This window comes from Corvus cornix, chromosome 2 (assembly GCF_000738735.6).
Source record: "Corvus cornix cornix isolate S_Up_H32 chromosome 2, ASM73873v5, whole genome shotgun sequence".
Taxonomy (NCBI): Eukaryota; Metazoa; Chordata; class Aves; order Passeriformes; family Corvidae; genus Corvus; species Corvus cornix.
This window is the reverse complement of record NC_046333.1, coordinates 77054536-77076053: the sequence shown is the minus strand read 5'-3', so window position 1 is coordinate 77076053 and position 21518 is coordinate 77054536. Positions and strand designations below refer to the sequence as shown.

General features: G+C 37.3%; 1 protein-coding gene across 5 annotated transcripts in view; it reads right to left on the bottom strand.

Annotated features, from left to right (window-relative positions):
- Window positions 1-21518, bottom strand: part of CDH18 (cadherin 18) — a 522337-nt gene that overhangs the window by 125432 nt on the left and 375387 nt on the right. For all 5 annotated transcript variants that reach the window (XM_039548866.1, XM_039548869.1, XM_039548870.1 and 2 more), the window contains 2 exons: window positions 11679-11973; window positions 5163-5282 (listed from right to left, as the gene is read on the bottom strand). In XM_039548866.1, the coding sequence (XP_039404800.1) occupies window positions 5163-5282; window positions 11679-11973 (415 nt within the window). The remainder of the gene's footprint in view (window positions 1-5162; window positions 5283-11678; window positions 11974-21518) is intronic.

Sequence of the window (21518 nt, the reverse complement as noted above, 5' to 3'; positions counted from 1 at the left end):
CCTCTCTTTTTCCAGCATTATTAGTACATATTTATAAATTGAGTGAGTGCTTTGCTGCAGTTGGGTAGGAAAAAAAAATAGGAATCAGTAGTGGCTATTGCAAGTAATTATTAATTACATGACTAGTTATTATTACACTCCACAGCTAATTACCAAAAGTAAATAATAACCACAAATACAGAGCAATTCCTAGAAAGCCATTCAAAATCAAAGGATTTTGAAAGTCTTAAAACTTTAGGTTATGCATGGAAAATAGTTTTGACATTCACAGCCAAAATTACATAGTTGCAGCAAATTTCTATGCAGAGACTTCACAATTTTTACCCAGGGGAAAACAAAACAAAGCAAAACACAAGTCCTAGAGCCAAGCAACTGATAAACTAGATTGTTGGTAGCCTGATGGAGATGAGGTTGCTGCACCTCCTTATTTTTAATCCACGATTTAGAAGCAGTGTGAGGTCAAGCAGTGTTCCCACAAGGCACATACACAGATGCAACACGCAATGGGTGACACACAACTAGAACCACTCAGTACTCAAACACAAACAGCACAAACAACCTCATTCTTTTCCAGCTGACCAGGAGGAAGGATGATTTATAATTGGAAATGTACTCACATACTCAGCATGGATTGCTCCTGTAACTTGCCACACTTGGTCAATCCAGTAGCTAACACCTGGACTTTTCACTTGGTGCCATCTGGACATAAAACTCTGGGGCCTTCAGCTCCCCTCCAGCTCCAGGTACAGACCCCCTTTTAATCCTGGACATAATCACACACCCCCACTCAACCCAGCACACTTACTGATCCCCCACAGCCTTACACACTGAATATATCCAGTAACAGTACCTGGACCCCTTGGGCCCTCAGTTCCTAATGCCATCCTGGTTCCTGGTGCCCTGGTCTCCCCTTGCCTCATGCACAGAGACACACAGCTACAAACAGGGCTCTCAAACTACATACCATACAGTTGCTCTAGACTGATCTTGGCTCCTGCAGCTGACTCCTGAGCTTTCTGGTCTGGACTTTTGGCCAAATGGATATCCATCGCCCAAGCCACTCATCCAGCTTTCTGGCTATTCCAGCCTGAGACCCTGTAGTGATCCCATACTGGCATAGACACCCCTGTAATACACACACAGTTTGCTGGCAACAGACACACAGACCCTTTTGACTCATGGTCCTGCTCCAGCTGCTAGTACTTAAATTATCTCCATGCACACATGCATACAAGAGAGAGACCTTTTACTTGGGAAATGGAGTTAGAAATGGAGCATAAGGAAACACAGAACAGACTGCTGATCGAGGACAGGGCATGGCCAGGAAATGGTGCTGAGCAAACTGAGGCAGGAGAGGGTTTCTTCTATTTTTACCTGTTGGAACTCTAAACAAAAATAGTTAATTTCTTCCCTCCCCCTCTTCACCCCCCACTTGGCATTGGAAAGGGATTTTTGGGGAAACAATTGGCAAAAACATGGTTTTGTGAGGAAATCCATGGGTGAAGAAATGGATTGGGAATACACTGGGGGTAATAGGATATAGGGTAAAAGGGAAAGGTGGGTTAGGAAAGGGAGACCGTAAGGACTGTTTATAATGGAGATATTGTCTACCATGACTACGATTTTTAGCATATATACTGCCTTTCACAAAAACACCATCAGGCCCAGTGACCTCTGCTGCTTGTAACCCTTTTCTACCTTGCACAATTTTGAACTCTACTACTACTTCTTCCCGGGGTTGCATTCGGGGCTGCGTGGGCTGGGCCGGGCCACGCTGCTCAGCTCCCCGCGTGCCGCCGCCTCCTCTGGTCGCAGCTGCGCTGCCGCTGCCTGGTGCCGCACCCACATCTCGGCCGGGCCTCCGAGCAATGCCCCCCCCGCGCCCTGCTCCAGCGTGTGTTTCAGCTGGGCGCGGCTCCGCTCCGCAGCCACTGCCACCGCTGCCGCCCGCACACCGCCGCTCTCACGGGGCTCGCTCCGCCACGCGCTGCGCTGGGCCAGGTGGGCACCGCCGGGTCGCGCCGCCGCCGCCACCATGCCCTGCTCCGCTGCCGACACTGCGGCTCGCGTCGCTCCGCTTGCGTGTGGGAACTGCCTCGCTGCTGCTCGCAGAGCGCTCGGTCCACGTGGCCTGGGTCGCACGGTCCCTGAAGGAGTTTTAACTTGGCAAGGACACAGCTGACATTGTTCAACAGTCTCAGTAATTAAATAATATTCACGAAAATATTCTTCCATCGGCATATATTTTGACTCAGAAATTAACTGTGTCCAAACAGTCTTCCAAAAGTCTGTGGTAAGAATCAAATCCCAAGAAACGTAGAAAAAGTTCTTAAACAACCATGCCAGGAAGTGTTTCAGTTCCTTTTGAGCTTGAATTAATCTAAAATTTACAAATCGTTGTTCAAGAATCTTTTCAAGTTTAAGACAGATGTCCATATGCGGCTCTGAGAGCCAAGAGTCTTCCCACGGTTCCTCCATAGTTTAGATATGGAATAGCAAAACAAAAACAAGAATAGAAATCCAGAGTTTACTCACAAATCAGTCGCTGTCCTTAGGGATCGGGGATTGTTCTGCCTGCATTACCCACCATTTATTACAGTGGGGATACTGCAACACGTGTATCAGACAACGAGGCCCGTGGAAAGAAATATATGGACCGATTCTTGATAGATGTTTTCAGAGAGATGTTTATTTTCCCAGCCGCATGGCTGAGGATGCCGAGGAAAACTGTAGGAATCACGGGACCGGAGGGTCCTTGCTCGCGCAGGGGAACACAAAAAAACCAACGGGGAACGAGGCTGACCAGGGGCTAGGGAAACCCGGTGCCTCCCCCCCAGGGCCCCTCTCCCAGGACCACATGGCAGGGGGAAGGACCCCAACACTGCCCCACTTTGAGTGAGTGGAGAAGAGCCTTTTATCAGATAAGCTGACAAAACTGTTCTGCCAAGAACACACATTTTCCTACTTCAGAGTTTGTAATTTGGGGCTGTTCCCTTATTATTCTTTAAATGTATAAATTCTATAGCCTTATACTACAATCTTATTTAAACTATTCTAACCTAAGCTTCTAAAAATCCATAACTTTAAAGTCTTCAGATATTAAGTCATTTAAAACCAAGTATAGGCAGTACTAAGCTAGAAGTAGCAGACTTCTTAAGATGAGTATTAACACTCATTGATATCTGCTTCTGATTGCTCCGAGAACCTTTACTGATCATGATATGAAATCCTTACGCTTCATAAACAACATTCTGTCATTAATGCTGGGACCTTTCTCTTTCCCTTTTTCCCTCTTTTGGACCTCCTTTGTTGTAAAGGAAGCTTGTGCATGTAAGTGTAAATTCAGAAGACTTCCAGATAAAGTATAGTTAAGCTGGAATTGAACAGTTGAGGTATTAGGAAAAGCAGGTCGCAGAAATGCTTGCAAATTCAGAAGAGTGATGTTTTAAAAAAAATGAGTCCTAAGCCCCAAAAATTCAAAGTGAAATTTCATAGTGAAAAATTTTATTCTTCAAGACTTTCCCATCTTTTCCAATATTCTGCTTCTTCCCCTTTTATCATGCCAAATTAAATTAACTGTTATTCTACAATTCTGAAAAAGCAACATATAAAAAAAAAAGCTTTCTCCTGTGTTTTTGCTCCTGTCCTATTTACCTCATTTTCCCATTTTCATAGACTATGGTATCAGAATAATTTTCATATTCTAGAGAAATATCAAAAAGAGTTTAAGTTCATAAAGTGTTATTAAATCGCTGTCAAAGCCTAAGGCTTGAGGAGTGAAAATACACTACCATCTGTTGTTTCATTATAACAATACTATTTCATGTGTGATGCAGACTTGATACAGAGAATATCCATTATGATTCTTCACTGACTGAAGAGCAGCTCCAGACTGCAAGTTCTACACCATTATAAAAATAAAAAATGCAGGCCATTGCTTCAGAGTGGCTAAACAGATTTAGAAATACAAACTAGGGTTGTATTTCTAAGTATCACAAGGGCAAGGGGAGCGTGAGGACTGTAGCAGTGATTTTCCATTCCGTGCATTTCTAACATGAGCTCACAAATTTATAGAACATTTTAGTTTGAGAGAGACCCTCCTCTGAGGGCCACGGAGTTCAGTCTCGTAATCAAAGCAGCACCGACCTCAAAGCTCTCTGAGATGGCACAGATACACTTCTCTTGTAATGAAGCAAGGGTACACCTCCAAGTGCCACAGTGATCAGTGGACACAAGCCAAGAAACTTAAATGCAAAAATATTAAAATGAAAACTGTTTACACTATGCTGAATTCACATCTGCACATTTTAAAAGCCATTATTATTCCCTTCAATTAACTAGTGAAAGATATACTGTTCAGTGTGTTTCATTTTTCCTCCTCAGTATTAAAGCTTCAATATAGAAAGGGAGAAACAGTTAAAAAATTTATAAAAAAAATACACTTTCTTATATTATATTTACTCATTATTGAGGTCTTCAAATACACACTAAAAATGTATAATCATATTAATATCATTATCATAATAATTCTCTTCAAAAAATCCAAAACTAGCAACACCTCTCATTCCCAAAAGAGATTTCTTCTCTCTTTAAATAAAACAGTTTGGGTACATTATACATAACTTACACTTTGTGGAAAAAAAGAAAAGGGTGATGCATGGAATTTAAGCATAAATATTTCAGTTCATTCTACTTCTCCAATCATAGAAGAAATTTTCAGTTGAATGGCTATCCTGCAGTTTTATAAAAACATGAATTATAACAATTTATTGTGGTATATGTGTTGAGGCACACATTCAATAATCTTCCCAAGTCTATCCTTCAGGCAAAACAAAGCATTGAAAATCATAATGTGTTAGGCATACTTGAGTCACTTCCTAAACAGAGGCTTGAAAAGATGAAAGAGTGCTATTCCAGTTTGGCTGAATGGCTCACATCATGACATGATGCAGAATTAATTCTGTACACAGCAGGCTCATTTTAGTACTCAGCAAAACATAGCAACTTATAAATTTCAGAGTGCTAAAGCAAGAAGCAGTCAACAAAAGGAATAAGAAAAAAAATCTACATACCTGCATTGTGTACATCGCATTTAACCTACCAGACTTAATTAACTGCAACATATTAGCTAAATCATATCAACAGAAATATAAAATACCCACCTGTTTTGGGGTCAACAGAGAAATATGGCTGTCCCTGAAGAATACTATACACTACTCTGGCACTGTTTCCATATGTGGGGTCATCTGCATCTGTGGCTGTCACCTGTAGGACAGATGTACCTGTATACACAGGAAAAGAAACATTAACTTGCAACAAATACAATTTTCTGATAAATATTTTCAAATACATTTTAAAAACCTCTAAACTCCTCACATTCTAAAATTTAGATAGTAATAACATTTTCTCCATCTATTATCATAATATCATTTTTTAAGAAAAAATTGTTACACTAATTTGGAAAAGAAATTTCGTTATATATTTATGTGCTAATTAATTACATACATACAAACCTAAATAGAAACTACACAGGATGTAAACATAAATAGTAACTACATAGCATGCATATTTACATATGTTCACACACATAGAACCCAAGTTGGATATTGATTTCTGAATAACACAAATTTATGGACTTCAGGATTATCTTCATCCACAATACAAATGAATGCTGAAGTATTCAAAATAACTTGTATAAATGCTCCCATATCAAAAAAAGTTGCTTGAAGAATAAAAAGAAATCTAGCTATTGGAAGGCATCAAAGATCTCGAAATAACTACTAGAACCTTGTTGGGGATGAAAAATAGAAAGATGAGTTCAAAAGACAATTATTTTTATGCTAATAATAAACACCATTAGAAGAATAAAATCACAGTTTCTAGCACATCACTAGGTGGGATAAATTATGAGCAACCTTTTTGAGAAAACAAAATGCATAAGTACTGCACAGATAGGATGGAGACAAGTGATTTTTTCATTTTACTGTATTTTTAAAGACATTTAATGATAAATCTTTGCTATCACTGCCAAACACTTCCCATAAGAAATCAGTAAGATTGTAAGATAGTAAAGTCTCAGACTTCATTCCATTTGTTTATCCTTATGCAGACACAGCTTTCTACAGGCTCCTTTAGTCCATCGTTAAAATAACAGAATAATAAGAACAGAACAGAACAAAACAGAACAGGCTGCTCTCACATAACTCTGCATGTGAAAGCAGATTCTCATCTAAATTAACCACTGAGGTATCGCCTCCACTCTGGGGTGTTCAATTTCACATTTAGTGGAGATGAGAAGTATGTTTTTGAATTGAAGCCCTTGATCTCCTTCACTTGTTACACTTTGATTTGCCTTATAGAAGAGTTTCAGAGCATGCTAACTAGATTTCTTCAGATGAAACTAAACCAGGAGATGTGCTTTAGCAGCACATCTGATTTATTCTGACTGCTAATAGGCACGTAGTCTCAGAGACCGGGCCAGAGCTAATCTGAAATAAGATTTCCCAAATACATATGGCATGGACATCAGTTCCTCAGTTATAGTTATTTAGCCTCTTAGATCAATTTCCATTGCACAGAAATATTTAATGGGCACACCCTCAGTGTACACTTGAGTTAGAAGTATCTGAAGTCATGGAGTCTCACTTCAGGTCCAGCAAACTAAGCATGCAAACCTTCATAGATTTGGTTTCTTCACTTTTTGAGAAACTCTTCATTCATTTGTGCCACACTAACTTGGACACCAAGAGTTGCTGTTTGTATCTCTACTGGAGACTTTGTAAAATTGTATGCAAATATGTCTGCATACTTAAATATAGTGTCTTCTGCTCTCTGAAAAGCCCAAGTGCATACAGTCTCATAGATAAATATATTAACAAAGTAAGTATGAGGATACCTGGATAATTTTGAAGCTGAATATTGTAATAAAATCAAGCTGGAGCTAGTTGTATGTTCATAATTATTCAGACATTAATGTTAAAAGTAACTAAACTACCGTATTTGTGTTCATGTGGAAAGGTAAACAAATGTGAATTAAAGTTTGTGTTTTTTTCTTAAAATGTTCTAGGTATCAATTCAGCCCTATTTATTTGCTACCTAAACATAGAATAAGAGGCTACTTCCAGGAACAGGCACTTCCCCCCCGCTATTCTATGACATTGAAATGCTGTAACTATACATTTCTGTAGCATAGTTTGCAAATAATTTCTAGCTTGAGAGGAACTTGTCCATTTCAACATTGTGGGATCATTGAAGATTAAAAGGTTATAGATGCACAATGATTTTATTTTATTATATAGTTGCATAAAACAAAACCACAGCCATTCAATAGTCAGTCACCTACCAGAGTTTACTATCCAAATGCTGGACAACTTCTCTACCATTTCATCTACAGATTTTCCTTTTTCCAGGAAAACAGTTACCATTAATGTGGGTTTCCACTAGCACTTCTCTCCAGAATTCTAGGAAATCAAGGTGTCTTGAAATCAATGAACATATTTTGGCATATTTCAGAAGAAAGAAACAGAAATTCTGAGATTTCATAGTTCTCTCCTTCTTTGAACACTCTCTTCTCTCTCCTTATTTTAAAAGAATCTAAGCACTTGTATAACTCATTGATGTGAGAGAAAAGAAACAGAACCAGTGAAAGGCAGCATCTCACATAAGCAGCTGACAGGTCGTTTTAGCATGAATGGAATGCCATTGTATCTTAAAATTTGCCCCAGTGATTTTCTAATACAACTGTATCTCTCTCCCAAGAAAAATACCTGATAATAGCAATTTAGTATTGAATAGTGGCAAAGTGTTCTCTTTCTACCTAAAAGAACCCTTAGAATCACAGATTTTAACTCAACCTCCCACCCTACCTCTCAAACTCTCATTCAGTGGAATGCAGCACTTCAGAAGCTTTACTTCTTCACTATCTCACACAAGCACACTCCGCATTTTATAAGATATCCCCACAGCAGCTTTTTGTCCGACTCTTGCCTGATTGGCTGAGCACCAAGAAAAGGCAGCTTGTGAAAGCTGCAGGTTAGAATGCCTTGCAAGAAAAAAGGCAAAGCGGGTACTTTTACCTTCCAACTACTCCTTTCAAAGTTAGCATCATTCAGACTCGTCTGCACAACAGACAAATCACAATTCTGGATACATTTGTATCATTTAAATGCAGTATCATTTTTTGTTGTTGGGCTAGGTGTAATGAAGGATTCTGATGGAGAGTTATACAGTACAGCTCTCTTGATATTTTAAATGTTAACAAGTCCAAAAAAAAAAAAAAGTAATCAAATACAAAAGACAGAGGTCTAATTTCTCTGGACACCACAGGACAGATATGAACATCAGACCAATACCTTCCATTCTTTTTTGCTATCTTACTGCAAAAGCCCCTGTCAAGAAAGCCTCAAGATTTTGCTACAAAAGAATTTTGTCACTCCAGTTAGGCAATAAAAACGACTTTTTTTTCCCAGTTGGAGTCTCTGTTTATTCAGAGTACAACTACCTTTCCATATGCTTTCCCACTACATTTCAGAGATTACAATATGGAAATACTATTTTTTTAGTTAATGCTTTATAAAGAGCTGTAAAACATATCTGTATGCTCTGAAAACCACTCTGTGAGTTTTGTCTTTTTTCTGGTATAAAAAATAAGGATTATTCAGTTGGGGCACTACACTATATTTTTATTTCAAAATATCTCCATTTGTTTTTTCTCTTTTTTTTTTAATAGTTTGCAATAAAAATTTTGTGAAGTTATATATCAAAGGAAAGCTGAAAGGGAATATTTCAATTTGTCTCTCTGAAGACAAAGTTTTAATGTTTAATGAGGCAGTTCAATGAATAACGTGTGTTGAGAATGCAAATTTGTATGCATGACTTTCCATAGTTTGCTCTAGTACCAAATCTCAAATGAATCAATAGTGAACAAAAAACTTAAAACGAGTGATAAAAAGGTGAAGTTTAATAAACACAGGGATTTTCTGCCTAACTAAAGTAATTCTTAGTGCTGTCTTAAAACACTAATTACTCAACAAAATGTGATTCAGTTTCACAACACAGGAAGTAAAATAGGCACTTCTAATAAAAATCATATTTATGAACAACATTAATATTGTCTTCCAGATTATCTGAAATTATGACTAACTCCCATTGGAATACTCTCAAAAGAAGTCAGAAAAATCTACTGTGCCTATCAATTTCTTAAGTAGAATTTATTGGGAAAACTCTTCTTATCAGAGAATCACAGAATGATTAGCATTGGAAGGGACCTCGAGAGGTCATCTAATCTCACCTCTAAATTACCTTAGCACTAAAATGTTAACATGGAGTGTTTCACTCATTTTGCAGCTGACAATTAACACATATGGAAGTCTTTTACTGATTGAAAAATATCCTTATTTTCTTCTAATTTACATAAAGACGACTTTCATAAACCTTAAAACAGACCACAGAGATCTCAATGCAACTGGGTTTTTTATGCTGCGGAAGAAATAATTTCAGCTATAAATCTTGGTTCTTGAGCCAAATTTTAGGGAAAAGTTTAATTGAAGGCAAGGAATAGACATTTTCTTTCATCTCTTTCAGAATACTACATAAAGCATAAATAGTATGTTTATTTTGTGTCACAATGAAAACTGTGATGTAGTATTTGCCAAAAAAAATTTTAAAACTTTCCTGTACTTACTTGTCAGTGACCTGAGAAAAAAGAAAAGCCATAAAGGTTCTACAGCTTTTACAGCTAGATTAAGTTCAAATTGTGGGGAAAATACCAACTAGCATCTTGAGGAGACAAACAAGAACTGCTGCTGAAACTAAACAGCATAATGGAGATCAAAAATAACACCACTTAGCATGAGAACTGTTCCAGAGAGACAGTAAATTTGAAAGATCTTTAAATGATCGTGTAAAAACCAGAAGAGATATTCACAGTGCAGCCTCCTTAGAAATTTGTAGAATAATATCAAGAAGTTCAATTATGCATAGACTCCACAGCTAAATGTCAAAAAAAAAGTGCTAATTATAGAACTAATAAAAGTGGCAGAGGTATCTCCATCATTTGACACAAAGAGTGTATCCTGTGGAAGTAATAATAGAATTAGTCTTCCTGAAATTGCAGACTATAAAAGTCCTTTCAGAATGCAACAAATACAAACAAATCAAGGAAAAAAGAAAATAAAGATAATAAATTTGCAACGAAAATATAACGTACACCTACAATAGAATGCCTGTATGACAAAATATGAAAATTCTGTTTTATTCACACAACACAAAAACTTTGTGGAATAGATATTTTAATGATTTCCCTCAAGTACAACCAGTAAAGTATTTAATTTATAAAACATATGCATCAATTCTCTATTTTACTGGCAAAATTTCATTGGTTTACCATAATCCATTCTGTTTTATAACACAAAATACCATCCCAGACTATTCAAATCATTCTTTCGAAAACAGTAACATGTATGATGTAGTTGTACAGTAACACCAGATTCTGATTACTGCAGAATTATTACTAACATTTATGTAAGAATGCTCAATATTGAGAAGGTGAAAAAAAATTTCATATATAGAATACAAATAAAAAATAATATTATATTAATAATATAATATAATATAATAATATATAATATTATATTATATTAGCTACTTTTGATTTTGAAGATAATATTGATCTCTTTTCCACTATCTTTCCTCCTATGCAGAAAATAAAATGCTTCTAAAGGTGAAGGAAATAATCAATTAAAATGGTTTCCATTAAAGATAAAAGAAACCAATGAAAGAGAAAGATGGAGCTATGCATTTTTGGAAACAGTTGGTAAAGGAAATGAATTACTCATTAAGACAGCCTGTGGTGTAATGGGAGATAACTGAGATAAAAGCTTAGATGAAACTGAAATGAACTGCAACTCTAACAGTAAATCTTTGTGCCATGGTGAATGATCAGAGACAGCTGAAGACATTTCATACAGACCCACAATATTCTTACTGGAAGCTCTATGCACTCACTGTAGTAATTCACACAAACAAGTATTGCTTGCATAGTCCTGGAGTTATTGTGTTTCTCACAGAAATACTGCCCTTTTTTCCTTGTACAAGTTTCTGTTGGCAATTCGTCTGTTAGAGGAAAGTTATAAACTAATTTCAACACCAGAGAAGTATTAAATAAAGAAAACTGATTGCACAATACAGTACCTCAAAGAATAAGAGTATCTGAACTATGTAACGGGGAAATACAAAGATTGGTACTTTTTTGAACTTCAGTTCACTTTAAAGAAAATTCTTTAAAAGAATCTAGGAAACTACTGTTCCTTTGTGATTCTGCAAATTGTACAGAATGCTCATGTGGACGTAAGAGAACACCATAAAGTGTGCAGTTGAACAAGGATATATGAATACATCTTGTTTCTAGAATGGAAAGTACAATTTGCCGAAGAATGTACGTTAACACATTCAAGATTAAGAGTGACTCTTCTCTTACAACTAGCGTGTGTGTCTGTACTGTTTTCTTACTATGAATGTCACCAGTAACATACAGGTTATATTTCATGTCTTCTTCTCTTCTTAACTCCAATATATTTAACATACACTCAATGATGTGATGGTGTTATGACTTTGACAATCAGTATGTGGCATTTGCACTCGCTAAAAGATTGTTGAACTGCACAGTTTGTTTTCCTTACCCATTTCAGACATCTCTGGCACAGTAACAATGTACGGTCCATCTGTAAATTTTGGTGCATTGTCATTGATATCCTGCACTTTGATAATGAATTCAGATTCGGGCTCGAGCGGCTTGTTTGTCCGTCTATCAATAGCTTGGGCATGAAGTACATAGTGCGTCTTCTGCTCTCGATCTAAGCTTTTGGTTGAATGGATGTCTCCAGTTGTGTCATCAATAATAAATATAGTCCCTGCCCCTTCTCCAGTAAGAATGTATTTGACTGATCCATCACCTTTGTCGGAATTGGAATGCAGCTGTAGAATAAAAACACATAAAATAATATAAAATTAATTATCAAATTTCATTAAAGGTTATTGCACACAAGATATAAAAACTATGATATTAATGTTAGCACCCTTCTACTTTTTTTCACCTTTCCCAGCTCTTGCCGTAAATCCTCCTATGCTCTTTCTGGCAACCCAGTCATTTTATTCAGGGTCATTTCCACCCAGCATAGTTCATTTCTTAAGCTGGGACTTCTTGGGTTCTACGTCCATTGTAGAAAACTTCCCTAAGTCAAGAATATTCTAGTAACTGGGATGGTTTTTGTATTATTTGGTTCTGGTTTTAGTCTTTCTAGTAGTTATCTAACAGCACTCGTGCTAGAAACCCTGTCCTAAGTAGTCCACTGGATTGTCCACTGCAGTGGTGGCAATTCAGTCCCACCTACATTTTCTTCTGTGGCCCCAAGGACAACATAATTTACTGTGAAAGAACACTGCACAGTGTGCCAGTGGCAGATGCCTGTCTGGATTACTCTATCCAACAACAAAACACAGGCATTTTCTTTGGTTTTTGTTTGTTTATTTTTAGCTAGAAGGCCATCTAACTTGATTCTATTTAAATTATTTCTAGTTAAATGATGAAGTTTGACAGATATTTCAGCATTTTCATTGTCCGTAACACTTTGTGCTATGAAATATACATTAAATATATTTTACCCCTCCTTGAGTACAACAAAGATTTAATTTATTGGGGGATGGGGGAAAAGGAAAAGCCAGTAAGTAGATTGGTGTGTTAAAAGATAACATGAAATTGCTTCCCACTGCCTCACTGTTTCTAACCTGACTTTAAAGAATTGCCTGTTTAGATTAAAAATGAACATGTGTTGCTTGATAAGAAAGGGTGGGTTTTGTATAGACTGAGAAGATTTGTGGGTTTGGTGTTTTTTTTCTTTGAAACAATTTTGAGAATGGAATGCATTTATTGAGGAGCACAATAAGAACAAAATGGTAACGCAGAAATGAACAGCCTCAGGTATTTTGCAGTTATACTGTGAAATCAGAAGACACTTGTTTTTATCCTTATCCTACAGCTCTGGATATTTCTCAATATCTGCAGTGTGTCATTACTAAGTTTTGATACAGAATCTGAGCAAAGCAGAAAGAGAATGACAGATACTATTTTTAATTAATAGAATGCAAGGTGTTACTTTCCTGTTTTCATTCTCAGTTCAAAAACCATAGAGGGTTGGACAGAGAGAAAATAAGACCTGCAGGGTAGAAAACATCTTTTATTTTACATAAAACACAAGCTAGATGCATCTTTGTTTTTCCGGGTCTTTGTCTTGCCTTTAAAACTATCTTCCTTATTATTTGTAAAAGGAGTAAGCATATGGCACTTGACGACAGTTTGTTTTTTTTTTAATCTTGTCTACTAAATTAATGAAATTATGGCGTTGCACCTAATTTATATCTTGTACTGTAGGGGGCTTGGAAAGGGGAAATCTAATAAACTGAAGTTTTTCAACTCATATAAATTTCAGCACAAATTCAGTCAATGTACTATATACTTATCTGAGTCACATGAAATCTGACTGAGTAACCAAAACTAACTGGGTCACCACTGTGGATCCTTTTTTTTTTTTTTCTTAATGGAATAAAGAAGCATCAAAAGGGTCTGTTTGTTTGGCATGCCTTTGTAGGACAGCAGAACATTCTTACACATTTCATTTACAGTAGTCATTGGCAAAATTAATTGCTTCTTATCCTTAGAATTACACTGTATTCTATTAACAAAGGAATAATCCACTCAATGTAAAATTCCAGGAATCCAAACTTCCTATAAAGTCAAAATGTTCTTTGAAGTAATTTATTCCTAAAAACAAGTGTAGTGGGTATTCTGTTATTCTAGCATAGGTTTACTAGTACTCTAATTTTTCAAAACCAATTAGAATTGTAGGAGTCTTTTGGGATAAAATGAGCCCTCAGTGCTGGTGCTTGCAAATGCTAACAGCAAAATGGCAGATTTGATGAGTCTGTGATGCTATAAGGAGCTCAAAACTAATCTGAACTGCAAAAGATCAGAGGGCTTTCCATCCTACTTCTCTCCTTTTACCTCTACAAGTGGATATGTAAAAGCATATTCAGGTATACCAAATAGAAATCCCAACAAAAATCGCTGCATCCATAACTGGAATTACGAACATATGAATCAATTAAAAAATTGGTTATGTTGCTAGGTAAGAAATACACAGAATAAGGAACTGCCATAACATATGAGAAGGTTCTCCAAAACCCCAAATATCAACATAGACATGCCATTCCAATACCATTCTGCTGAAGGGCACACTCACAAATTCACTGTGATGGCATGAAATGCATAGACCATTTGGCAAATTAGTAACATTAGCTAATTTTTTTATGGTGAAGAAACAACTATTTGTACTTGTCATCAGTGAAGAAAATACAGATTTATTTTGAGTCAGAGGGTTTTTACATAGAAAAGTAAGAAAATTACAAAACACAAAAGATACTCAGCTGATTTCATGGTCAACAAATTATATGTTATTCCTGCTAAACATTCTGGTATGTTAATAAGCTTCAACTGAAAAGTACAGGCAGGAATATCATCAGAAGAAAATTATCTCCATATTAATAATCACTGAAAGCCTTCCATTAACAACTGGGTCTTTTAAATTGCAGTTGTAAGGCAACAGCTGAAAACAAGTAAAACCTAAAAGAAGTTCCTGCTTGCTTACTTCCTGATATTTCTTATATTGTTTGAAATATAACACTTTGATTTGTGCCTTTTAACTTCTAATGCTGAATTTTAAATTCACATAGGAGGATTTTGCATAGCAAAATGGCATTTTCTTTGTCAGTTGTTTATATTTCAGTTTTTCTGCAAAGTAAAGATTAAAGAATTGTTTGTCTTCTTTAATACTTCCATCTCAGTACAAATTGGTCCAAGCAGAAAAATATCAAGATTTCTATCAAACGCTTATTTGCAATATGTGTTGTGCTGAGAGCCCCTGGGAAATCCTACTTAAGACAGTGTTCACTAGATTAATGAGAGATTTATGTCCATGAGCAGGGCGCACTTCTCTCTTTTCCCTCCGTACTGTGAAATCATCTCCACAACAAGAGGTTTACTCCACGAAAGCATTTCCAATTAGAATAAATGCAATTCACCTCTTAGGTTACAAATTCGTGTTTAGGACAGTGTATTTCTGCAGCACTGCCTATAATAGTTTCTAAAAGACATCAAGGGAGCAAAATCTAGCTGGACAATAGTCAGCTTTCTCTCTGCTTGGGACTGCTGTAACTATTTCTCTTTCAGATTAATCTGATGGAGAGAAGGATGTCACTAGCAATGCAAATGCAAACCAACCCATGTTTTGTTCACCAGTTCAGACCTGACTCGTGTGACCTGGGGAAGTCATCTCAAAGCAGATCCCTAGAGGAGTGTGGCCATTTCATTTCAGTGCGATTCCATCACCTCTGCCAATGACTACTGTAAGAACGCATATATGTGAGAGGATGAGACAGTCACACACTGTAGCATTGTGAATCAGTATCTTAGATAAACAAAAAATTTGGTGTTACTTTTTCCTTTGCTCTGTCAGTCAGAGACAGAAAGATACAACATTGTGTCTTCGAATTTAAAGAGAAATACAAATGCACTCCAAACTGAAACATGATTACTCATAATGTTGAGATGAGTAATGAGCACTGAAAAGAGATGCAAGGGAAATATGCCAAGCATTAGAACACAGCTTTCTGATATCTGTGTGAGGTTTTAACTATGATTATGAAAACATAACTGAAATTGTCTTTGAATAGATCTTAGTTTCCATGACAGCCTGATGATTATATATTGATTTGTGATATTGGCTGTTTAACTGTTACTTAAAGACACTTTTTTCCCCCTTGCTTAATTGTTCCAACTTGTTTTCCTAAGCAATTTTACATTAGACCCTGAACGTTACTTTAAAAATGCCCTTGCAGACCAACAAATACTTTGCCTAGTTATCCACTAGAGACTAGCGCATCTTACACTTTACCACTTATTCCTCTCAAGCCTTGCAGGGCTTCCCCCCTTGCCCATGTCTCAGGACCTCATTACAGCACCCCAGGGGCCGTAGTCCTGCCCCAGCGATGCTGCAGCAGAGTTGGTCTCCAGCTCCCCACAGCCCTTCCCTGCCCAGCCTCAGTCTGGCTCCATCTCCGAGGAGGTGCTCGATGCCTGGGCTGGGGATGCCCCAGTAACCCTGGGTTTCCTCTCCAAGCTGAGCCTAGTAATGACCCACTTGGGGGAGTCTCCAGTGTCCCAGTCCCAGGGAGCTTCCTCCCTCTGCTGATCCCTGACAGCAATGTCTCCAATTCCCCAGACTGCAGTCAGTGCAGCTTTTGAATTCCCTGTAGAAATGCAGATTCAATTCTTGCTGGCTTCTGCAAACATTACTGCTGGTTTGGTTATGCTTCCAACAAGAAGAGATCTATTTAATATTCTGAATCTGTCCACAACCCGAAGCTGCCAGAAAGTATTCAGTTTTCATCCCCTGTTGGTCATTATTCCTGTCTTTATTTCGCTGAATTTTTTAGGGAAAGAAGAAGCTGAAAATAATAGCCAATGGGCATATCTGGAATATCCCCTTTGTCAACCCAGTGGGCTACACCTCTTGACATATTTAATAACAAGTTGCATCCAGGAAGATTTATGATGGTTCCTCAATCTTTAACTAGCCCATATCAGCAGTGTATATCTGATTTTGCAGAACAGTAACCAAGGTGTCCTTGTTTAGCTAAGACTTCAACATTTTTCTTCCATCAGTCCATTTAAAAGCTCATTTTCTTTTAGAGTTTCTGCAGAAACTGCAGAAGGGCTACATTAATCAAAGGCGTGATTTGCAGATACTTGCAAGTATTTCAGTTAATGAGTTTTCTTTATATCCTTATATTAATTTTGATACTATGAATCTTTAAATACTTTTTTTGATGCACTAGCATTAGCATATTAACTGCTATAAAATGAATGCACCTATTGAAGGCTAATTGCCCAGCTACTACAGTGTTGTTACTGTTTGTAACTGAAAAATGATCAAGTGGCTAAAGCCTAATCACAACCCCAAATACCAGGTGGCTGCTGCTTAGTTACTGGCCTTATTCACTACCAATCAACCTCATATATCTGCATTGCTTTAGCTGACGTTTAGCCAATTCATATATCCAAACATTTAAACATACCTACTTGTCAAGCAACTGACCACAAATAGGGAGAAACCACTGGACAATAGGAAAGGGGCCCAATGGGAAAAAACACACCAATAAGTACTACAAAATCAATCCAAAAATTGAGAAAGCCAACATCCTGCTTCTACTGGGAATGTGGAATGTTAACAACTCACAGTGATCACTACGCTCCCCCGCACTTGTCTCAGGAAAACAAGAGGCAACCACGAAACCATGCATGACCAGGAGAGAAAAAAGCCTGGACAAGAGGGGCAACTGTAAAGTAGAAGAGTTTATCAGTAATTTAACTGTGTGACTGCTTCCTCCTGTTTGCTTTAGTTGAACAATCTGCATTCTTGGAGTGCTGCGTGGGTGGATTTTTAAGTGGACTACTTATGATTTTTGCAGTATTTTTAATTGACTACCAATAAACTCTTGAATCTGGATATATCTTGTTCCAGAAAAAAAAATATTGTGAAGAGATTGTCTTATAGGTACTAAATTCAAATCCAAGGCTGATCTGAAAAAATTAAGAACTGTTGCACTAACCTAATGAATTTAATCAGAGTAGAAGTGGTTATGTACATAACACTTAAAGTATTTTGAAATAACTGCAGATAATTAAAAATTATTGTTGAAAAATAGTAAACAATAAAAATAATATGCACAAAATACAAAAGCAAAACCTGTTATGTTAATGACACTACCATTATGTCTTGAAGAAAATATTGTGTTCTGTTCAGAGAGCACCATATTCTTTCAAAGAAAGCAGCAGAACCTCCCCTTCTTAATTCTGTTGTCATTGTCAACGAGTTTATCTTGACAAGAGGGGCCCAGCACAACACTACTGCAGCAAAGTCTACCAATGAGTGCCCAACCCAGAGGAATGACAAAATTATGTCCAAAAAAACATGAGCTATAAGCTTTAGCAAAACATAGAGGAATGTATTAAGCTACTTTGCTTTTGTCACACAGAACTGTTTATTGCCTCACTAAAAACAACAAAATGTAGAGAGATATATAAAAAATTAATGTTACAGCACTAAAATACTAAAAAATATTTTAATCTTCCCTCTAATATTAACTGCAATCATACTGACTTCCTTTGATGTTTATGTAGACAAAACATTTCATTTAAAATAAAGGTTACATTAAATTATTAGTAGTAAAAATGGCATATAAATTTTTTCTGGATCGTACCCACTGCAAAAGCAGAATCTAGCTGATACTACTGAAATGTTCATTGTGTCTATGCAGTAAAAACATCATCAGATTTGCTGCAGACTTGCTTCCCTTGGTCTGAGCTATAATATATATTTTAATGAAAGACACTGCTCTGGGCAATGTCACACATTTTGATGGAATTTTCAGAGGGAATCATTAGCCCAAGAGATAACCGTACTATCCATAGCAGTGTCCACAAATTGACAAGAAGTTATTCCACACCCTTGTCAACCAGAGGAAGAAAATAGAAAATTGCAATTTCCCCATCTGCTGAATGAGTTTTCTGAGATAGAAGAAAAATAATTGGATTGCAATCATCCAGGAAAAACACAAATGAAACAGTATTAACTTCACAATGTAACACTATAGCACCCAAACATCTGTTCTTGTAAGATGCTCCCGTTTGCAGGCGGCTTCTCTAAAGCCTGCTCCTTTGCTGCAGCCATTACGAAGTATAATGGCAGAAGTATGCAGTGAGCAATCACGTCTGAAACAACATCAGATATACTAAAGCAGCCACAAGTGGTCAACATTAGCTTCTATTTTCTTTCTATACAGAAGCACTCCAGGGAATGAAAAAGAAAAAAAAAAAAAGAAAAAAGTAATTCTAAAACAACACAGTAAACATTTCTTTATAAAACCGTCATTTTGTTTCCAAAGAACATGATATATTTTTAAGAAAAATAGAATTCCAAGTTGTTCTTTCAGTGTGCTATGTGTCCATACTATGTGTCTTCTGTATGGGAAAAAAAAAATTACACTCTGGAGAACTTTTCATCTGAACTCTCTTCACAGCAGTAAGCTTTCGTTTCAGACATCTTTTTGTGGTGATGCAAAGTTTTTATTGTATTTTGTATGTTCTTTGTATCCTAATGGCTCGTTTGTACCTTCCCCACTTCTATTCCCAGTTGGTCTGTCCCACATCCAAGCCGCTCCCCCGGTGCTCCCAATGTGGTTATCCCCTCGCTTTGTTCTGGCACCTTCCCTATCAATCACCCAAACCCCTCCCGGAGTTCTGGATTGTTCTGTGCCTGTCACCAAAGCCCTCCCTAATTACCCTTATCCATATAATCCCCCGAGACCCTGCCCCCTCCGATACCTCCCCTCTTGGAAATCCCCTAAACCTCGACGCCCCATTGGGGCATGTGATCCCTTTCCCTCCACCCGAGACTATTGGTCCGCGTGGATGTCTATCCCTGTCCATATCCCTCCCCCAAAGACCCCTATTGGTCCCCTGTCAAGCCATCCGCGTTTTAACACCTCCCTTTATAAGTTGTTGCACAGATCTGATCTGTGCTTGTGTGCCTTGGACTCTCTTCGGGCAGAAAACCTGAAACTGTATCCAAAGGCAAGCCTCCCCGCTACTTTCTATCCTCTCCCTCGCCGGGGCTGCTGACAGCCACAGCACCTGGAGCTTCAGCTCCCCTGGGCAGAGCTGAACTCTGGAGGAGCAGCTTTAAAGCCTCGAGCCTTTGGCTGCTCCCCACTCCTGCCACACACCGCGGGTGCTGGCCAGGCTGAAGAGAGCGGTCACTGCGACATCTTTTATTTGGCCAAATGCTGTGATGGGCATAGAAATTATTCTTTTTTTTTTTTTTTTTTTTTCTTTTCCCAGCAACTAGGATTTATGTTGTATATGGGTTTTAGAGGTTTTTAAGGTTTTTTCGTATCTGGGCTTCAGTTTTTAGCTTCTCTTCACAATTACTGTCACCAAATCTCACTTTACAATCAATAAATCTGTAATCATGGTGATAACTTAGATTCCTAGATCCGTTCAGGAGGACCATAAATTTGACTGAATCCAAATGCCTTGATGATACACTGTTACTCAAATAAGCCCTGACCACACATCATCAACATTGTAAGAAAAAGGTTTTGCTTCTGACTGTGTAACTAAATCATAATAAAAAGGTGATATGCCATCATAAAACACTTTTAAAAATCTCACCATTCCTATAAAAGGGCACAAGCACAAATGGGAAATAAAAGCTTTTCAGTTCATGAACTACTCTTGGGCACAGGTCCTGCAAACCTCTCATTTCCTTAGACCAGTGAAATTCTGCTTTGTCTGTAAATGCCTCACCACACAGCTACACAGTCACAGATGAATTACACCTCAAATATGTCAAAAGCAGTCCTAGGTACCAATATCATAACTTGCATTACCTGCTCAAGTAAGCCTGCTTTCATATGAAAGGATGTTTTCTTAGGATGTTGAAAAGGTCAAAGTCAGAAAAACAGTAAGTGCATATATTTTCTGAAAAGACCCAAGAGATCCAAGAGTTCAGGGCTTGGAAACTCACTGATGCAGTGAAAAGCTGCTCTTCACTGAAAAACATTGCACATTTGTGACATCGATGGAGAAAAAGTGTGTGTAAAAACAGTCTGTTTCCACACACTGTTTCTCCAGACTTTCTACAGGTGCTTTTGTGCTTTTGGCCTTCATTTCTGGTGCTTGTTCAGTCAAGCTACTCTCATTGCACTGTTATTTTTATTTTTTTTTTACGTGTATGAAGAGAAAATCAAACTCTTCTTTTTCTTTCCATTTCTAGTACAGAAGGCAAGAAGAGAACACATTCCCTGTAACAGGATCTTCCAAAAATAAAAGATACATATCTTTTACTGAACAGGAATGACAACCTAAGGATTATTTCAGATTTTTCAAAATGTGAAAAAACTATTAGTTCTCTAAAGCTCTGATCAACAAATTCTGTATTATGTGTGATCTCTGTGCACAGAGCTTCTCCTGATAATGAGAGCGATAGAAATAGCTCGCTGCACCACATAGCTCTAAGTGTAATAGTACTCAAACTCTTTTTTAAAGTACCATTTATTTGTTTGCTTGTTTGTTCAACAGTGCTACAGATAATACTGTTTGCTCTATGATAGATCTGAAGACAGCACATTAATTTTTAAGCTCTGGGAAAACAACTCTGCTGTGTACTCATGTGATATTCTAAATTACTTCTTTTTACTTTGCTTCTGCTGTGTACTCATGTGATATTCTAAATTACTTCTTTTTACTTTGCTCTTCCTAAGAAATACTGTGAAGGTAAAAAATAAATGTGTGATTTTCTGATGTAGTATCTTTGAGCCATGTAAAATCAGCTAGAGGAAATTTT